General features: G+C 27.8%; 2 protein-coding genes across 2 annotated transcripts in view; both read left to right on the top strand.

Moving 5' to 3' along the window:
- The window catches only part of fry (microtubule binding protein furry), a 30378-nt gene extending 28696 nt beyond the window's left edge, over positions 1 to 1682 (top strand). The window contains exons 44-47 of the mRNA XM_088187291.1: positions 30 to 170; positions 233 to 444; positions 544 to 674; positions 1054 to 1682. Coding sequence (XP_088043417.1) covers positions 30 to 170; positions 233 to 444; positions 544 to 674; positions 1054 to 1178 — 609 coding nt within the window. The 3' untranslated portion in view covers positions 1179 to 1682. The remainder of the gene's footprint in view (positions 1 to 29; positions 171 to 232; positions 445 to 543; positions 675 to 1053) is intronic.
- Positions 1683 to 10083: 8401 nt separating this feature from the next.
- Positions 10084 to 16428, top strand: LOC148234488 (luciferin 4-monooxygenase-like). The gene is made up of 11 exons (XM_088188308.1): positions 10084 to 10217; positions 10334 to 10541; positions 12334 to 12529; positions 12597 to 12722; positions 12791 to 12944; positions 14174 to 14314; positions 14383 to 14517; positions 14588 to 14668; positions 14811 to 14957; positions 15815 to 15980; positions 16052 to 16428. Exons 1-11 carry the CDS (start codon positions 10146 to 10148, stop codon positions 16177 to 16179), a joined length of 1554 nt encoding a protein of 517 aa, XP_088044434.1. The 5' UTR covers positions 10084 to 10145; the 3' UTR covers positions 16180 to 16428.
- The last annotated feature ends 252 nt before the right edge of the window (positions 16429 to 16680 follow it).

Raw genomic sequence — 16680 nt, forward strand, 5'->3', positions numbered from 1 at the left:
TTTCGAAATAATTTTATTTAATCTTTCAGTGCATCGAAAGTGCTAGGGGGTCGGTGGTTTGCGATGAAGTAGGCCGCAGTCTTTATAAATTGATATTCCAACTGCATCTTCTACTGGAGACGAACGTGAAGCTAGTGTCTGCAATTTATCATTCGGCCATCGCTAAGAACGTGAGTATTCCCTTTGCTATTTTGTTTTTGTGTCAAATTCACGATTTGTGTCGCGTTTTCAGGCATTGGACAACAGCGAGGCAGTTATGACAGTGGGAAACGCTTTAATCAGCTGCATTCGAGGTACGGACGGTTGCTGGGGCAGCGAGAGCGAAAACACTCCAACGCCCAGCACCTGTCCGAGTCCGTGTCCTTCGCCTTCTCCTCATCAACCTGCCAATTCTGGCTCGGTGTGCGATGATAACACTTTGGTGCAATTGCTACACGAGCATAGGTATAGATTGTTTATCATACGGACGGTCTGTGTCTTATTATTTTTTACATAAATTAAATTTGCATTATTTTTATTTCTAATGCATGTTAAAACATTTAGATGGGGAACTGCCTTAAATTTGCTTCGGGAAAGAAACATGGTGAAGATTTTAACCAAGGATGAGATGGCTGAAGACGATGTTAATTCTTTATTGCATATATACAGCAAAGCACTATTAACAAATCAACCAGGTATTTATATATTTCTTCCAATGTACGCTTGCATATAAAATTTTGCACATTTTGGCTAAGATGCTAACATAAAATATTTATATTACACTACCTTTAATTAAAAAACTTCTGACAGAGTTACTAACGGTTATTTTGTTGCCATTCTAGACGTCTTATTTTATTAAAAAAAAAAACAATATAAACGATGTACGTATTTTACAAAAATAATGAAAAATACGAGTATATATTAAGTAAATTTAATTAGTTTGATACTGATTGTAAATATATCATAAAAAGTAAACTGTTTTTTTTTAAATCAATAAAATAACGTTGGTCTGTATTTGATTGAGGGCTTTTGTAATTTTTTATTAAACAGAAACTTATATAATTTATTTTACAGATATGGTGATGATAACTCGTCCAGTCGGTTACCTCTCGCAAAGTCTCTCCATTTTGATGGAAAATTTATTCAAGGTGTCAATGGCGCTGAAGGCGCCGCACGCTGACAGAATACACAGTATCTGAGTTGTTTAAAATTTGATTTTCGAAATGACCAATCGATCTACTCGAATCTCAAAAGCTATTTACCTAATTCAAAATTAATTTGTGATGTATTTTATTATACATAATAGCATTTATCCCGAATGATGTTGATTTTCCTAAAAGACATATCAAGATTATTTTTTTCTTTTTTCTTGTAATTATTACTCCCACCACTTTTGTCGCTTAATTTGTGTACCTACAATATGTATGTATATGTATAATTTTTAATGTGATATATTTGAAAGCTTGCGATTGCGATGAGCGCAAGCAAGACTGAAGATTCCGCTGTCAGTTTTATTTTTGATTGCAATGTGCAATTAGTTTTTATTATTAATAATTATTTTAGTATATAACGAAATATTTTTTTTTGCTAATGATTATAAAACGTGACTAGTCTTAACCTATATTTTTTGTTGTTGTTGAGAAACCTCAAATATATATTTATTTTATTGCATATATGAAACAAATAAATTGAACAAATTTTAATGGTGTTTTATTTTATTCACTACTATCCTATATTTTTTTGTATTTTGGTCAAATAGTAAACCTGTTTCTGTTTCTTTTAACAGTCACTTTGAGGACTATCCATTTCATCATTATTCAGAAGTGAAAAAATGATGATAACTTTGGGTTTTTGCTCTTAAGTACAAGATGCTGATATACGTCCAATATACTCCTTTCTATTATTTAAACAAATTTAGCGAAATTAAAAATGTTTCTATATTTTATTTATGTTGAAGTAGTGAAAGTTATAAGCTATGAAAATCAACAATTACCTCAATTTCTGACCTTCTATATTATCATCGTGATTTCTTTCTCTATGTAACTCTTCAATCCTGACTTTGTCGTGGTTGTATAGCCGATTTTCTAAGCGATTTCGTTTGTATGGACCGCACGCCACTGATGTATATGTATATTTGACAAAGCCTATCAACACAGCACCATTAGATATATTAAGTGACTCGTCGATATAAAAATAAATATTTCGCACAAATTAAATAAAAAAAATCATATCTATTTAATCACATTAACTGGTTGTCAACTCCTAACGTGTGATTGTATAAGTCCAGCGTGCGTGTGTTTTGGATAAAATGTGGAAGCTCTGACGTTCACTGGTATATGCCATCAAATAAATTATATATATTATATATACTTACATTTACAGTTAGTAATCAAACGAGATATATTACTGCTTAAGCGTGAGAGTAAATTGATAAGTAGAGTAAATTGAAATCAACAGATTTATCACGATAGCACGTTTTTTAAATATATGTAATTATATAAATATAGCTAAATATGTACACATATAGTTTATTATTACGTAGTGTATCGCCCCTTGATTAATCAACGCCACAAAACAGTGTCAAAATTGATTAAAAAATGGTGCAATAAGATACAGTTAATTATTTACAGTCTTAGTAGAAAGTAAAAGCGATTGCTTAAGTATAAAATCTTGGAATTGAAATACGTTTTCATTTAAACAACATTGTAGTAATAAAGCAGCAAAAATTACGATGTCTGGGGAAAATGGTGGTTGGCGTTTTATTCCGTAATCGAACTCTTTTACCTAATCTAATGCCATCTTTGCAACACGTGGTCGAAAGCACGTACACGCCACTTTTATAAAAAAAAACCCGTACAGTTTTAGGAAGATAAGATAAGATAAAAGATTAAAAGTCCGACTCACGCCAAATATTATATTTCGCTGTCTGTATGCCTTGCTATAAAATGGCGTTAGCAAACAAACAAGGCATGCGAATCTGGCGTATCTTACTCTTACTTAAATAAAAAAATAAGTCTCATCTAGTATTAAGCACTTTAAGCAATTCCTATAATAGTTGTTTGCACATTATCCGTTAGATGTCGTTTGTTATTGTACCAGTACATTTTTTTTTGTGAAAATATATGTTCTACTCTTAATATATTTTTGCAATAAATTTAACGCTATTGATTAAAGCAGTGGTGCGAAAACTAGTTTAGTTTTAGTACATTTTGTAAATTTTCAATGAAGTTGAAGTGAAATTATTTGTGAGAGTTGCGCTAATGCTTCTGACTTATTTAGAGGTCTGAATAAAGCACATAATTTACCGAAACAATGTTTTTTTATGCATGTGGGTATATATAAATATATTTATTGTGAAATACTTTTAAGAAAACTATACGTATTTAATGTGAGATATGCACTTGCAAAAAAATCATGATTTATTTTATGTACGAGTATGTATTGGGTGAGTTATGCTCTGGACACTTATAACGAGAGAGTACGTGATTTACGCCGTGAAGCTTGGCACTCATCTGGTCAGGGACGTTATTTCAGATTTTTCCAGGGGGGCAAAAGTTAATCGTTATTTTTAATATTTACATATTATTAAATGCCATTCATTTTTCTGGCCAAATTCAAGGGAGGGAATTCTCCCCCTCACCCCTTCCCCCTCCAATGAAACTAGCGGCTATTGGAGCTGTCTCCTGCTCACTCGGACTACCGTCACATAAATTAATAAATTCATTTATTTTCATGTCATTATTTTATTGGTACTTTTTTCGAATAAATTTCTTTTAATTTTGCCACCTCAGAAAAGGAGAAACATTTTTGATTTTTTAGGTTCGACGTTGAGGAGATCTTATGGTTTGCTCACCACTGGGTTAAAACATATTTTTTTTATCGAAAATTTCTTCAAGAGTAGGTAATTCTAAAATCGTTCTGCTTCATGAATCTAAAGAAGAGTTTGTTAATTTATAAATATATCGTTTGCTTCTCTTAATGAATTATAATCAGTCATAATGAATACCTACAAAAAAATCTGAGAGTCTTTGACATCTATATTATTAATTATTATGTGTAATATAATTAATAATTAATAGATAAATTTTGCTGACGCCAGTTTTAATAATAGCATATTTTTATAAATAAAATTCTAGTGTAGTACTGCCGGGGCTCGAACCCGCAACCTCAGCGCTATAAGTCTGAGACGTTACGGACTGCACTATTCCGATCTAACATTAACCTAACATTGGAGTATTATGAAGAAAAAAAATTGGTTTATTATATATAATATATGAAGTGCAGCAAAATACAACTTTAATCAAAGTGAAGCATTAAGCGACATATCTGAAATTCTGCATCAGTTTTATATCTCATTGGTAATCAATGACTAAGTAATTAATAAATCGTCGAATTCTATGGTACATCAGACACTAGATTTAATTAAGTGTTATAATAAATCTTTCTCTTATACATACATGTATTTAATAAACTATTTCTAAAGTTTTTGTTAAATCATCGTCAAACTTAGATTTCAAACTAGATGTAATCTCTTAAATTCTCCATCGTCATAATTTTGAATGTCAGATTATTTTTATGAGAATCATTATAATCAGTATTGTTAATTAAAAATTGATTTTATATTTTGTAAAGTACGTCAATCAAGAGAATTTCATAATTTAAAAATAAATAAATACAGATTTTTTATTATTATATATATGTATATGTACATATATTTTTGTAGTAGTGCGCGATTATTAATATCAATACTGAGATTAATTATATTATTTGATTTGAAATCTCAAATCTCGATTGGTTTTTCAAATGAGTTAATCTATTTTGGTATTTCCCGAGTTTTGCGACAAAATAACAAATCACATGTACTACTAAATATTATGACTTTAATTGACGGGACTATACCTATTTGTGTTTTTGTTTCTTGAATATCACTAAACATGCATTTGCTTAGGTAATCAATTAATTAATTAAACTATAAGAATTTGTAGCGTAAATTTATTAGGTGCGGTTACAAACTATATTGTAGTTTGGTAGGGAGTCAGTCCAGCTGCGCAGTTAACACCAAGATCATTAAAATGATACTTTTGAACGTGACAAAAAGAAATAACATCAATGATAATTTTAAATAACACAATGCGTAACTAAACAGTCTTTCATTAACACACTAATTAAACAGAAAAAAACTACCATTTTGTGCATAAAATATGGAATAGACAATGCGTCTACCGGTATAAAAACCACCATTGTAATATACTTCCTTAATTTGTTTTTCCAAATGTTTTTTTTTTGTTACTTATTTATTATTAATTTATGTTGCATTTATAGTAAATTATATAAAAAACAACGATTCTTGCTTTGATTTATTTTACTACTTTTTTTAATTTATTTTAACAATTTTCTATTATTAAATTTTGTTAATTTTTTTGGCACATTTTTTTGTATATTATTTGGCATTTGTGGATTTTTTTTATATCGATTCAGAGGCTCTTAATATTTCTTTATACCATTAATATAAAATATTTTTTGTAATTATACAATAATATTTTAGTAAATATTTTTATATTATTTTATTAATTTATTTAGCTGATATAGCTAACTTTTAAACTAAACATACATATAATAATACAAAATATAAACATAAATAAAAAAAAAAAAACTTTATTTTATAATTTATTTCCTAATGCACGAAGATGCTTCTTAATTCCATTATGAAAACCAGCTACATTTTTATTTTTGCGGATTGTCCTAAGAATATTATTATGCAAATTCATACCTTCGTACATTATTCCCTTGGCCGTACTCATTTTATTATACCCAACTATCATTAAATTGTCTTTATTTCTAGTATTAAATTTATATACGTTTTTATTTCTTATTAAACAATAAAAATAAAACTATAACGGGTTTCATAGATGGAATAGAAAAACACCTACGTGCATTAAGAAATAAATTACAATATTAAGTCTTTTCTTTTATATTTTTAGTTAAATTTGTTGATGTAAAAATTAGCTATAAAGCTAAATAAAAAAATAAATACGTTTTTTTTTATATAAATATTTACTACAATGTAGAGTGTTTTTCACTCTACATTGAAAATTTTTTTTATTTTTTATTCATAGCTGTACTCTAGCATCAGTGATTCTGCTTTAGTTCAGCGCATTATGTACTTAATAAGTACATGTATTATAGAGTAAAAATACAATTACTAAATATTTTAGAACCGAAAAAGTGCTACAAAAAAACTAAATCACCAATATTACATAATGTTTCTTACAATAAAAAAACTTGTTGCAATGTTATAAACAAGTTTCAAGGCATTCAAAGTAATAATTTAAATTATTAGCATTTTTTAGATGTTGCTAGATATACACTGTCGTTTAGCTCTACTGTATTGAATTGGTATCTGACAATTAGCAAAACATAGATTTTGCGATAGTGTCGCGCTATTGACGACGCGACAAGATGTATCGGGTTTATTTAATTATCATTACCAACAATTAATCTGTACTATTGTGATACTTATCACTGATAGCATCGGTTTTAGGTATTTTTGTGACTTTAGTCTATTAAACACGAGGGTTTTCCAAAATCATAGCATAAACATAAGATAAGCCGTTCATTTATTTTCCAATATTATTATGATTTAATTTTTAATACGACTTAGTAATTTTTAATTGCAAAAATATATATGAGATAAAAATTTTAATATGTATAATAATCAATAATAAAAATGCAAATATTATCTACAGAAAAAAGAGATCACCGATTTTAGGTATTTTTGTGACTAGTATATTAAGCCTGAGGGTTTTCCAAAAATATGGCATCAACATAAGATAATATGTTAATTTATCTCGCAATATTATTATGATTCAATTTTAAATACGAATTTTTTGTATTGCTAAAATTAATTTAAGATAATAATTTAAATATGTATTATAATCAATAATAAAAATGTAAATTTTATCTACTGGAATAAAGAGAGAATATGGAAATATTTAAATAGTTTCAAAATCAGACAATTTAAATGTAAGTATAAATTATGAAATTAATGTGTAATGATTGATATAAATCAACATATTTAATAATTGCGTAATATTTACATTTATAATTGTAACAGTTGTGCTTAATTTAATTGAAATCGATGTGAGTAATTAAAAAAAATTATAGTCGATAAGCTGACCTCAAAAGGTCTTTGCCGCTATTATTATAATAGATATTTTACAATTTTAGATTATACTTAGATAAAGATAGCTAAATTTCAATGTCAAATATATAATAAAAATAATTATTCGTCCTCGTTTTAGTTTTGTTCCCAATAAGCTCTGAATTTTAGTCAATATCATTTTTTTTCCCACTGAGCATTTTGATTAAAAATATATACGATAAAATATTTTTTAATGTATATTTATGATTGATTTATACTAAGATTCATTTTGTTAAAATCTCATGATAAAAAAAAGATTTACGTGGAACAGCTGATTTTTGCATATTATTAACGTATGCGGTTTTATTTTTGTCTACCAATAATCATAATATCATTATTGAATATTTACGATTAAAATGTTGACATATGTATAGTACAAAAAGAGCTTATTACATACATACAGCCTTGGCCACAATAATGGGGCACCCCATAAAATGATGTGCGACTCTTTACAAGTGCATAGTCTGACCTAAATATTTTAGCAGATTGTTTTAGCCGTATTTTTAAAAACTATACGGAGGAATTTGTCGTTTTTAATTGCTCACTTGAGTTTTAAAAAAATATTGCAGGTTAAATTATCCAGTCTCGCTTAAGTGACCTTTATATTCAGTTGCATATTTTTTATTTTTTTTTAATATTATAGAAACATTTTAAAAATGCGAAAACTTAATTTATTTAAAAAATTTTGTAGCCCCACGTGTGTCGAAGAGCAGGAGAAAAATATCTTACTGATTGCGTAGTACCCAAAGTCAAATATTGTGGCGGAAGCGTTATGTTCTGGGGTTGCGTGGCAGCAGCAGAGTTAGGTAACATGTACACTTGCGAGTGTAGTCAAGTGATATTTATATTTCAATGTTGTAATCCACTTTAATTGATTCCAACTGGAAAATATTAATTTTGCCTCAAAGGATTTGACAATTTTAGAATGACATACACAGTCACCAGATCTAAGATCTAAGGAGCAGTCCATCCGCAAGTCATTAATTGACAGTATGCCAAAAAGAGTTGCAACACTTTAAGCAACCTTAGATTTTTTTAAGATATAACACATTTATTGGGGTGCCTTATTATAATGGCTAATAATGTACATTAAAAAGATCTGGGTAAAGAATAAGTTTTTATATATGAATTTTAGGGGTCCTACATGAACAATAATTATTTATTTAAATTAAATTAAGACCATTATAACCTAGAAGATTCATTTGGTTACGATGGTAAAAAATAAACAAAGAAGAAAAAACAAATAAATATAAAATAATAAAATTAAATTATACGAACCGGACCAGCTTCCCGTAGCCGAGATTAAATAGATCAATGTGCAGTGTTAGGGTATTAAGGAGCCGGATGGCGACAGCCATAGACGACTTGGCTAGTGCAGACGTCATCAGAAGAGAACGTATCTATGGATACTTATTTAGAAGGAGCTGACAACACTGCGACTGGTCTGTTGTTTATTATGCACAATTTGGGAAGCATATAAAAAATACGTTTTAGTAGAATAGCGAGGCTGATTTTGTAATTGTTGATGAAATGTGTTATATATTGTGCTCCAAAATTCCTGGTAAATTATATGAACATTTTATTAATTTATCGAATATTCGTATATACTATCTCGAATGAAAATTGAAAAAAATCTTAGAATGAAACAATTTGTATACGTGAGCAAACAGGTAGTCGTTTTTTTCTATCAATATACCTACTTTGTTCGCTTTTATTTTGTTTCGAAATTAGAAAATATTAGATGCTTCTTCTTGGCGGAAAAAATTACTCTTTCAAAAAATATTTTTGAATAAAAAGTTTATTGGGGTATCTACTATGACCGAAATTCGTAGAATTCGTTCATTAAATGAAATAAAAATGTTGAATAGGACCACTATTTATTATCGTTTATCTCAAAAATAGGTGTGCGTCGCAAAGTTTGTGCTACGTTTTAATATTTATTGTTTCAAGACGTAATGATTTTATTTCAATCAGTTCAAAAATTCGATCGCGGCTAGATTCATATTAGTTAGTTAATTTATATGAAAATACCAAACTCAAATTAAATACAATACCAAATTTGTCCCAATCATAATTAGCTATTGTATGTACAAAAATTATGATAAAATTATGTATTAAAATGTTTGATTTTTTTTCTAAATTAACTCAATTGCAGCTGATCATAATATTGGTGATTTGAAAAAGCTTTGAAAAATATTTGTGAATAGAATGTTTACAGGCGTTTCTACTATGACCGAAATTTGCAGAATTCGTTATTGAAACAAAATGTTGAATAGGCCCACTATTTATTATCGTTTAATGCTTATCTCAAAAACAGGTGTGCGTTGCAAATATTTTTGATGTTCGCGTTACGTTTTTATACTTATTGTTTCAAGACGATAATTTGATCGATTGTTATTTAATTTATATGTAAATACAAAATTCAAATTAAATATTTTTAAATTATCTCAATTTTTTTGACAAAATATTTAATAAATTCAGAAAGTTCAATGATTATGAAATTAAGTGATAGTTAAAATATATTTTTTAACCAATAATTGTTTTTTAATTAAATAATATTTTACATGCAATTAGTTGATTTTTTTATTGACTTGAACTCTTCGGCATTCAACACTGCCGCCCGATACTAAAACCTGATATAATCAGTATGCATAATAACAAATGTATCTTACTTGTTTATAAAATCACACCACACGGCAGATGAAAGAATATTCAAAATTGATCCGTTATATTTTTTTTTAAATTACTCATTCAAATATTTGCTTGTAATTATTGTGATAATGATGCTTAAAAATAAATTAAAACCATACACCAATACATTTATACTGATTATCTCAATTGATACTCAAAGACTTATCTCATTTTGATATATAAATTCAGAATTGGTGTACGCTCAAACAGATTTTCTCCAGTTGTCGAGTGAACGCTAGTATATTTATTCACTATTTTATTTCTTTAAAAAAAAATGGCAAGTTCAAGTCATATAGGGCAATTAGTTTTCGATCATTTGCAAACTGATCCGGAAGAAATATGTCAGGTAAATTTATTAAATATTTTTTATTGATTTGCGATGATATTTTCTATATGCTGCTATGGCGATTTTTTTCAAAATATGTCCAATTTTGAATGCATTTTTCTAAAAAAATATTTTAGATCGATGGCTCGACTGGAGAAACAGAGACGCGAAAATCAGTATGGTCCAGATCCATTAAAATGGCCAAACATATGACCAAGTTGGGGCTGAAAAAGGATGATGTTGTAACAGTATGCGCTTACAATCAAAACGATACTTGTCTACCTGTAGCTGCTTCATTCTATAAAGGCTTCATTGTTAACGGATTGGATATGAAGATGTCGAAAAGTGAGTTTAACATATATACTAATTTGCATGCTTTAGGTTCTCAATTATTTTTTGCGATTATATTATACTTTTACGTTAAAATACTGAGCGATTTTTATGCGAGTTCTATTGCGAGAAAATATAATTTTAATACAAGTCATGCATATCATTATATTATTATCAATTAACAATTTGGGATTTAAGATTTTATATTTATATTTTAAACAGCATCTAACATGTGATATATTAAATGTTAGCTATTTATATTATATTTTATTTTATTGATTCAATCGCATTTTTACATTTTGTTAAAATTGCAAAAAAATGTATCTAAATGTATAAATTTAATACACATTTGTAATATAAAATATTGATTTTTCACATAGATAATTAAAAAGTTCTGACGTATGTACATATGTATATATCTATATATTTTTTTCGAGTTTGTATACTGTGCCTTTCAGAGAAAATGTGAGGCCCGGCTCAACTAATATTTTGAGATTTGCGTTTTTCCATTAGCAAATTTGCGTATTATTTTTGCATGAACTTAAATTGAAATTTAATTGATATCTGTGTTCAAAGCTTTAGTTGTTTTGTTTACCGGATATTGAAGTTGTTAATTATCTTGATAAGGAAGTCGATAAAAATTTCATAATCACAATCATAAAAATCTCAAACGTAACAATTAGTCTTTGAAAATATTTTTCTATACTCATAATCTCTTATCATTTACCACTTCATTAACTCGTGCGTAATTTAATGGTGTACAATAAACAATAACGAAGGATGGTCTGATAAATAAGTATTTTTATAATAAAGATAATCACGATTTTCAATCAGATTTTATTTTTCATGAGCTACTACGTTGATTATGTAATTTTTAATCTATATCTTATGAATTCAATATCATCAGATATTACATATTAATAATTTACTATTTTGACGCTGTCGCTTATTTTTGATCAGATTTAATTACTAAATACTAATATTAAAAATAGCACGCTAATTTACATAGCAAAAAAAGTATTATGATCTAACCTAAACATTAAAATAACTAGTTTTCAATAATAGTTTTCGTTTCAATAATAGTTTTCGACATTAATAAATTTTATCTGCTTGCAGATACTGTTATTTTAAATTAAATTGCCCGTAAGATAAGCATTTGACTTTCAGGTAAGCTCCTGTTACGTTGAGAGCTTATGCAGTCACCATTAAATGGGGAATAAAGTTCACGATTTTAAATGAGCGGTTAGACTATTTTTTATTCACAAAATTTAATGCGTTTTATAACGTTTCGGTGTATCTTACTTCATTATGGGTTAACCTAAGCTATGATAATTAACTTGGGTTCAGAGAATTTACGATAATTCAGTGAACGTCACACCTTCCACTTTTATCCAAATCACACGCACGCTGGACTAATACCATCATAATGTATAAGTTGACAACCAGTTACTGTGATATTACATATATACTATTTTTTGTCAAATATATATATATGATGGTAAATTTCATGAGGATCTAAAATGTTTTTTTTTTTTAAATAATTTGTATCACTATATAAAAAAAATATTTCAATAATTTTGAAATGTTTTTAATTACATTTTTTAAATTTTATATCATACATGTAATTGTAGAAACATAAACATCACACAATCGTATGTTCGTGCGACATTTATGACTTGTATGTATGAAAAAATTGGAAGCCATGGCGTTCACTGCGATAATTGACTTTAAAACATGCACAAAATATGTCTGCATATAAAATATAACAATTGAGCTGTTTTTTAATGAATAAAATATTTTTTCCTAGTGGAATTTGAAAATCTACTTCATTACACTAAGCCAAAGATGATCTTCAGTGAAATTGAAAAGGCAGAGCTGTTCCTTGAGCTATCGAAAAAATTAGATTTCGAGACTAAAATAGTGACGTTCGGTGATTCTGGCGATTCCAGATTCCTTGCCGTGCAAGAATTCTACGATAATGATTACACTACAGAAGATTTTAAGTAAGTTTTGTATATAATTTAACAAAAATAAATTGCTCGTATGTTTTGACTGATCATAATATTTTAGAGTAACAGATATAGATCCTACGACAACGATTGCTTACATACTCTGCTCCAGCGGTTCCACAGGTTTACCAAAAGGCGTCATTCATACTCACGCGACGTCTGCAATGCACATGAAGGCTATTCGTGGGTAAGAGTATATTTAATATTTAAACAAAATTTATTTGCATATCGCTTCTACGATCGTATGTATTCCAGAACTTACAACAACCATACACTGCTGCAGTTCTCCTCTCTGTATTGGATTTCAGGAATTGTAATGACAGTGTTCAATCTAATAGCACCTACCAAAAAGATCAATGCAAGACCGTTCACCCCTCAGCACTTTATTGACATGGTAGAAAAGTATAAAGTGAGTTAATATAATTTAGCCATCTGCTTTAAGTTCGAAATATGCCAAAAAAGACAAATCACAAATTAACTGTATCGCCGTACATGTACGGCGGTCGATCTTTCACTGTTTTGAGGTACCCCAGTTAGTTATATATTTACATATGTAACTGAAGAAATAAAAAATATTGTAATTATATAATATTTATTTATAATTTAAATTTTTCTATAAAATATTACAAATTAATTTATAAGAGTACGAAATAAATTAACATAAAAAAATATTTTATATTAATTTTACAAAAAAATTGAAAGCCTCTGTATTGATATAAAAACAATCCACAGAAGCAGAACGAAATATAATAAATACGTAACATAAATTAACAAAATTTAAAAATAGAAAAGTGTTAAAATATTTTGTTAAAACATACTAATACAAAAAAGTAGTAAAATAGATCAAAGCAATACAACTAACAGAATCACTGATGTTTTTATTATTATTGTATTTACTATAAATGCAATATTAAATAATAATAAATCAATAAGAAATTTTTTGATTGAAAAATAATGCAAGGTTTTTTTTAACTCTTTAAACGCCAGCGACTTTTTAATGAGTCATCTGTTATATCTTATTTTAAAATGAAATATAAAATACTTGGTTTACTAATAAATGAAGCTAGTACAATAATTTTTATTAATTTAAAAAATAATTGTAAATAATTCATTAACTTGTTTTAAAAAAATAATCAGTTTAAATGGTTAAAATAAAAATTGTGTGAAATGTGTTTCAAAAAATTTTTTATTAAAATTTTGTTTTCTAGACATGCTGACGGGTGTTTTTCTACATTAAACTTGATATATCATCAGATATTTATGATCGTTATCCATCGGTTGATGGTTAGCACCGCTAGCAATTTGTTTTTTAACTATTCCAATGCAATTTTAATACATTAATATTTATTATCGCTTAAGAAGTATTAAAAAATATTTACCCTTAATTTTTGCAAATATAAAAAGAGCAAATTTTTCTTTTAATTTTATAATCCGCAAGAGTTGATAATTCCGTTAATGTTTTGACTCAAACTAGATTATTTCTGTCAACAATATATTGGGACGAGTGAGCCGTTTCACGTGTCAAAAAATTCCTTAAATATTTTATTTTTAATCTACGAATTTTAATACGAAATTAAGATATAAATAACATAATTAATGAATACTAAAAGTATGAATACAAATAATGGCATGTTTCAGGGTAACATATGCGTCTTTCCACCATCGAGTATGCGAATGATAATTCAACATCCGGGAATTGAAAAGGCTGATTTATCCTCTGTAAAACAGTTCATGTTGACTGGTTCTACCATTGACTTTGAAGACATTAAACAGATGCAGGTATTATATCTTCTTACTTAACAAATATCATATTGAATTCATTAATCTTATTTCAAATGCTTTTACAGAAATACTGCCCCAATGGTAAAGTTATAAATTCTTTTGGTATGACCGAAGTCGGAGGTCCTGTGACTTATACCTTGAATGACGAAACACTCAGAGTCGGATCTTGTGGTAGAGTATTACCATACATTCAAGCTAAAGTAAGATTATATATTTACATACATACGTTTCATGGAATTTAAACGGTGCTGAGTTATAAATTTGCTTTAGGTTGTCGATCGAACCACCAAAGAAACATTGCCAGCCAATAAAGTGGGCGAGCTATATATTAAATCACCATGTATAATGAAGGTAGAGTGACTTTAGCAATGAAATGTGATGTTCTTATCAATCTGACTCACACCCATAAATATTAAAAATATTTAACGAATATGTAGTTTTTTATAACCACATCTTAAAGATCTATTCGAGTAAATATAAATTTATTGTTCAGGGTTACTACAACAATCCTGAAGCTACCAGAGAAGTCTTAAACGAAGATGGATGGATAATAACTGGAGATTTGGGCAAATTTGACGAAGATGGCTATCTGTACATAGTAGATAGGATTAAGGACATGTTCAAAGTCAGAGGATTCAGTGTGAGTATTAAATAAAAACACGTGGGATTGGCCGTAAGAATGTGAAAAGAAGTTTCTTATAGTAGGTTATTCCGAAATAAATGTCGTTTGTAATGAAACATTAAAATCACTTAAAAATGTGTATTTTTATTTTGATGATTTAAAATTTTTTTTTTCTAAAATATAATTTTCTTTGAGAGCGAACCCGGGGCCCTGGAAAACAATGATTCCGGACCTCATTACAAAAATCGCATTTTATGTATTTTTAACAAATAAATACAAAAATTAGCCACCGTTGCGACATATTTTCTGAAATCATATTTTATGCGAAATATTTAAATTAGGCATTAAAAATGATTAAAAATATCTACTCCTCATTTTTATATGATAATTAGTCGTGTTTTATTTTTTGCTGCTCAGTGTTGCCATATAGTGAGTTTCAAGTTCAGGTCAAAAGCAATAAAATCATTTATACTAAGACTTTTTATAACAATATTACAAGTAAAAATCGAATAATGTGCATCTAAACCGAATTGATATTTATGGATATCTTATGAATTATCTACCACTTCACAAATGTTTTCAGTGACTGTAGTTGGCAATTTTTTAAAATAAATTTATACAACATCCAATTTTGTATAAATTGTTCACTTGGCACAACTGATTTAAATTAAAAAATCGTCAATTTGGAATGACTTAATATTTAATTACATGACAATTTTTAACTTTATACAATGTATTAAATATTTTTTTTTTTTGTACTACAAAAAGAAGCTATTTTTTTTAACAAATTGAATGATTTGGTTGTGTTACACACATATTTAAAAAAAAATCTGTTTTGAATGTGAGAAGTGTTATTAAAATTATGTCGTTTTTAGATTGCTCCAGTGGTTTTGGAAAATTTGGTAAATACTTATCCAGGGGTGAAAGACTGTGTGGTCGTGAGCGTCGAAGATAAAGACGAGGGTTGTTTGGCAATGGCTTATATAGTAAGGCAAGAGGATTCTAAAATTTGTGAAGATGAGATACACAATTTCATAAAAGGTAACCAAGCTTCATATAAAAAAATTCGGTTTCGTGACTTAGAGTATAGCATTAAATATTTTATTTTACAGATAATCTGGCATCTTATTACGAACTGAAGGGTGGAATTATCTTCGTGGATAACTTCGAGAAAACTCCCTCCGGAAAAGTCAGCAGAAATAAAATGAGACAATTGGCCAAGACAAAATTTGAAAAATAATTATTTATATAAATGTTATTTTATTTTTAATTTTAATTTTAATGAATTTACTCATTTTTTGTTACACAATTATGACATTGTATTTTATTATTATTTAGTGTTGTTGAATATTAAAACATTTTTAAATAATTATAAACGATATACTATATATTATATTTTATTTTGAAATTATCCCATAGATTATTTTAAATCACACATTAAGTCACCACAGAAAGACCTTCGTAACTTAACCAGGTTATACCATTGCAACCAATAATATTTATTAATTTATTTAGCTTAATAGCCAAATTTACATCAAACAAATTTTAATTAAATATACATATAATATATAACATGAACAGAAAATAAAAATAGGCTTTATGTAATTTATTTCTTAATAAACGAATGTGTTTTTTTATTCCACTTAGGAAACCGGTTACAGTTTTATTTTTGCGTAATATTATTACACGAAATCACACCTCCGTACATAATTATTTTCTTACACCTAACTGTCCTTAATTT

The sequence above is a fragment of the Plectrocnemia conspersa genome, unplaced genomic scaffold (assembly GCF_051122295.1).
Source record: "Plectrocnemia conspersa isolate PC_06_02 unplaced genomic scaffold, ASM5112229v1 ptg000006l, whole genome shotgun sequence".
NCBI lineage: Eukaryota > Metazoa > Arthropoda > Insecta > Trichoptera > Polycentropodidae > Plectrocnemia > Plectrocnemia conspersa.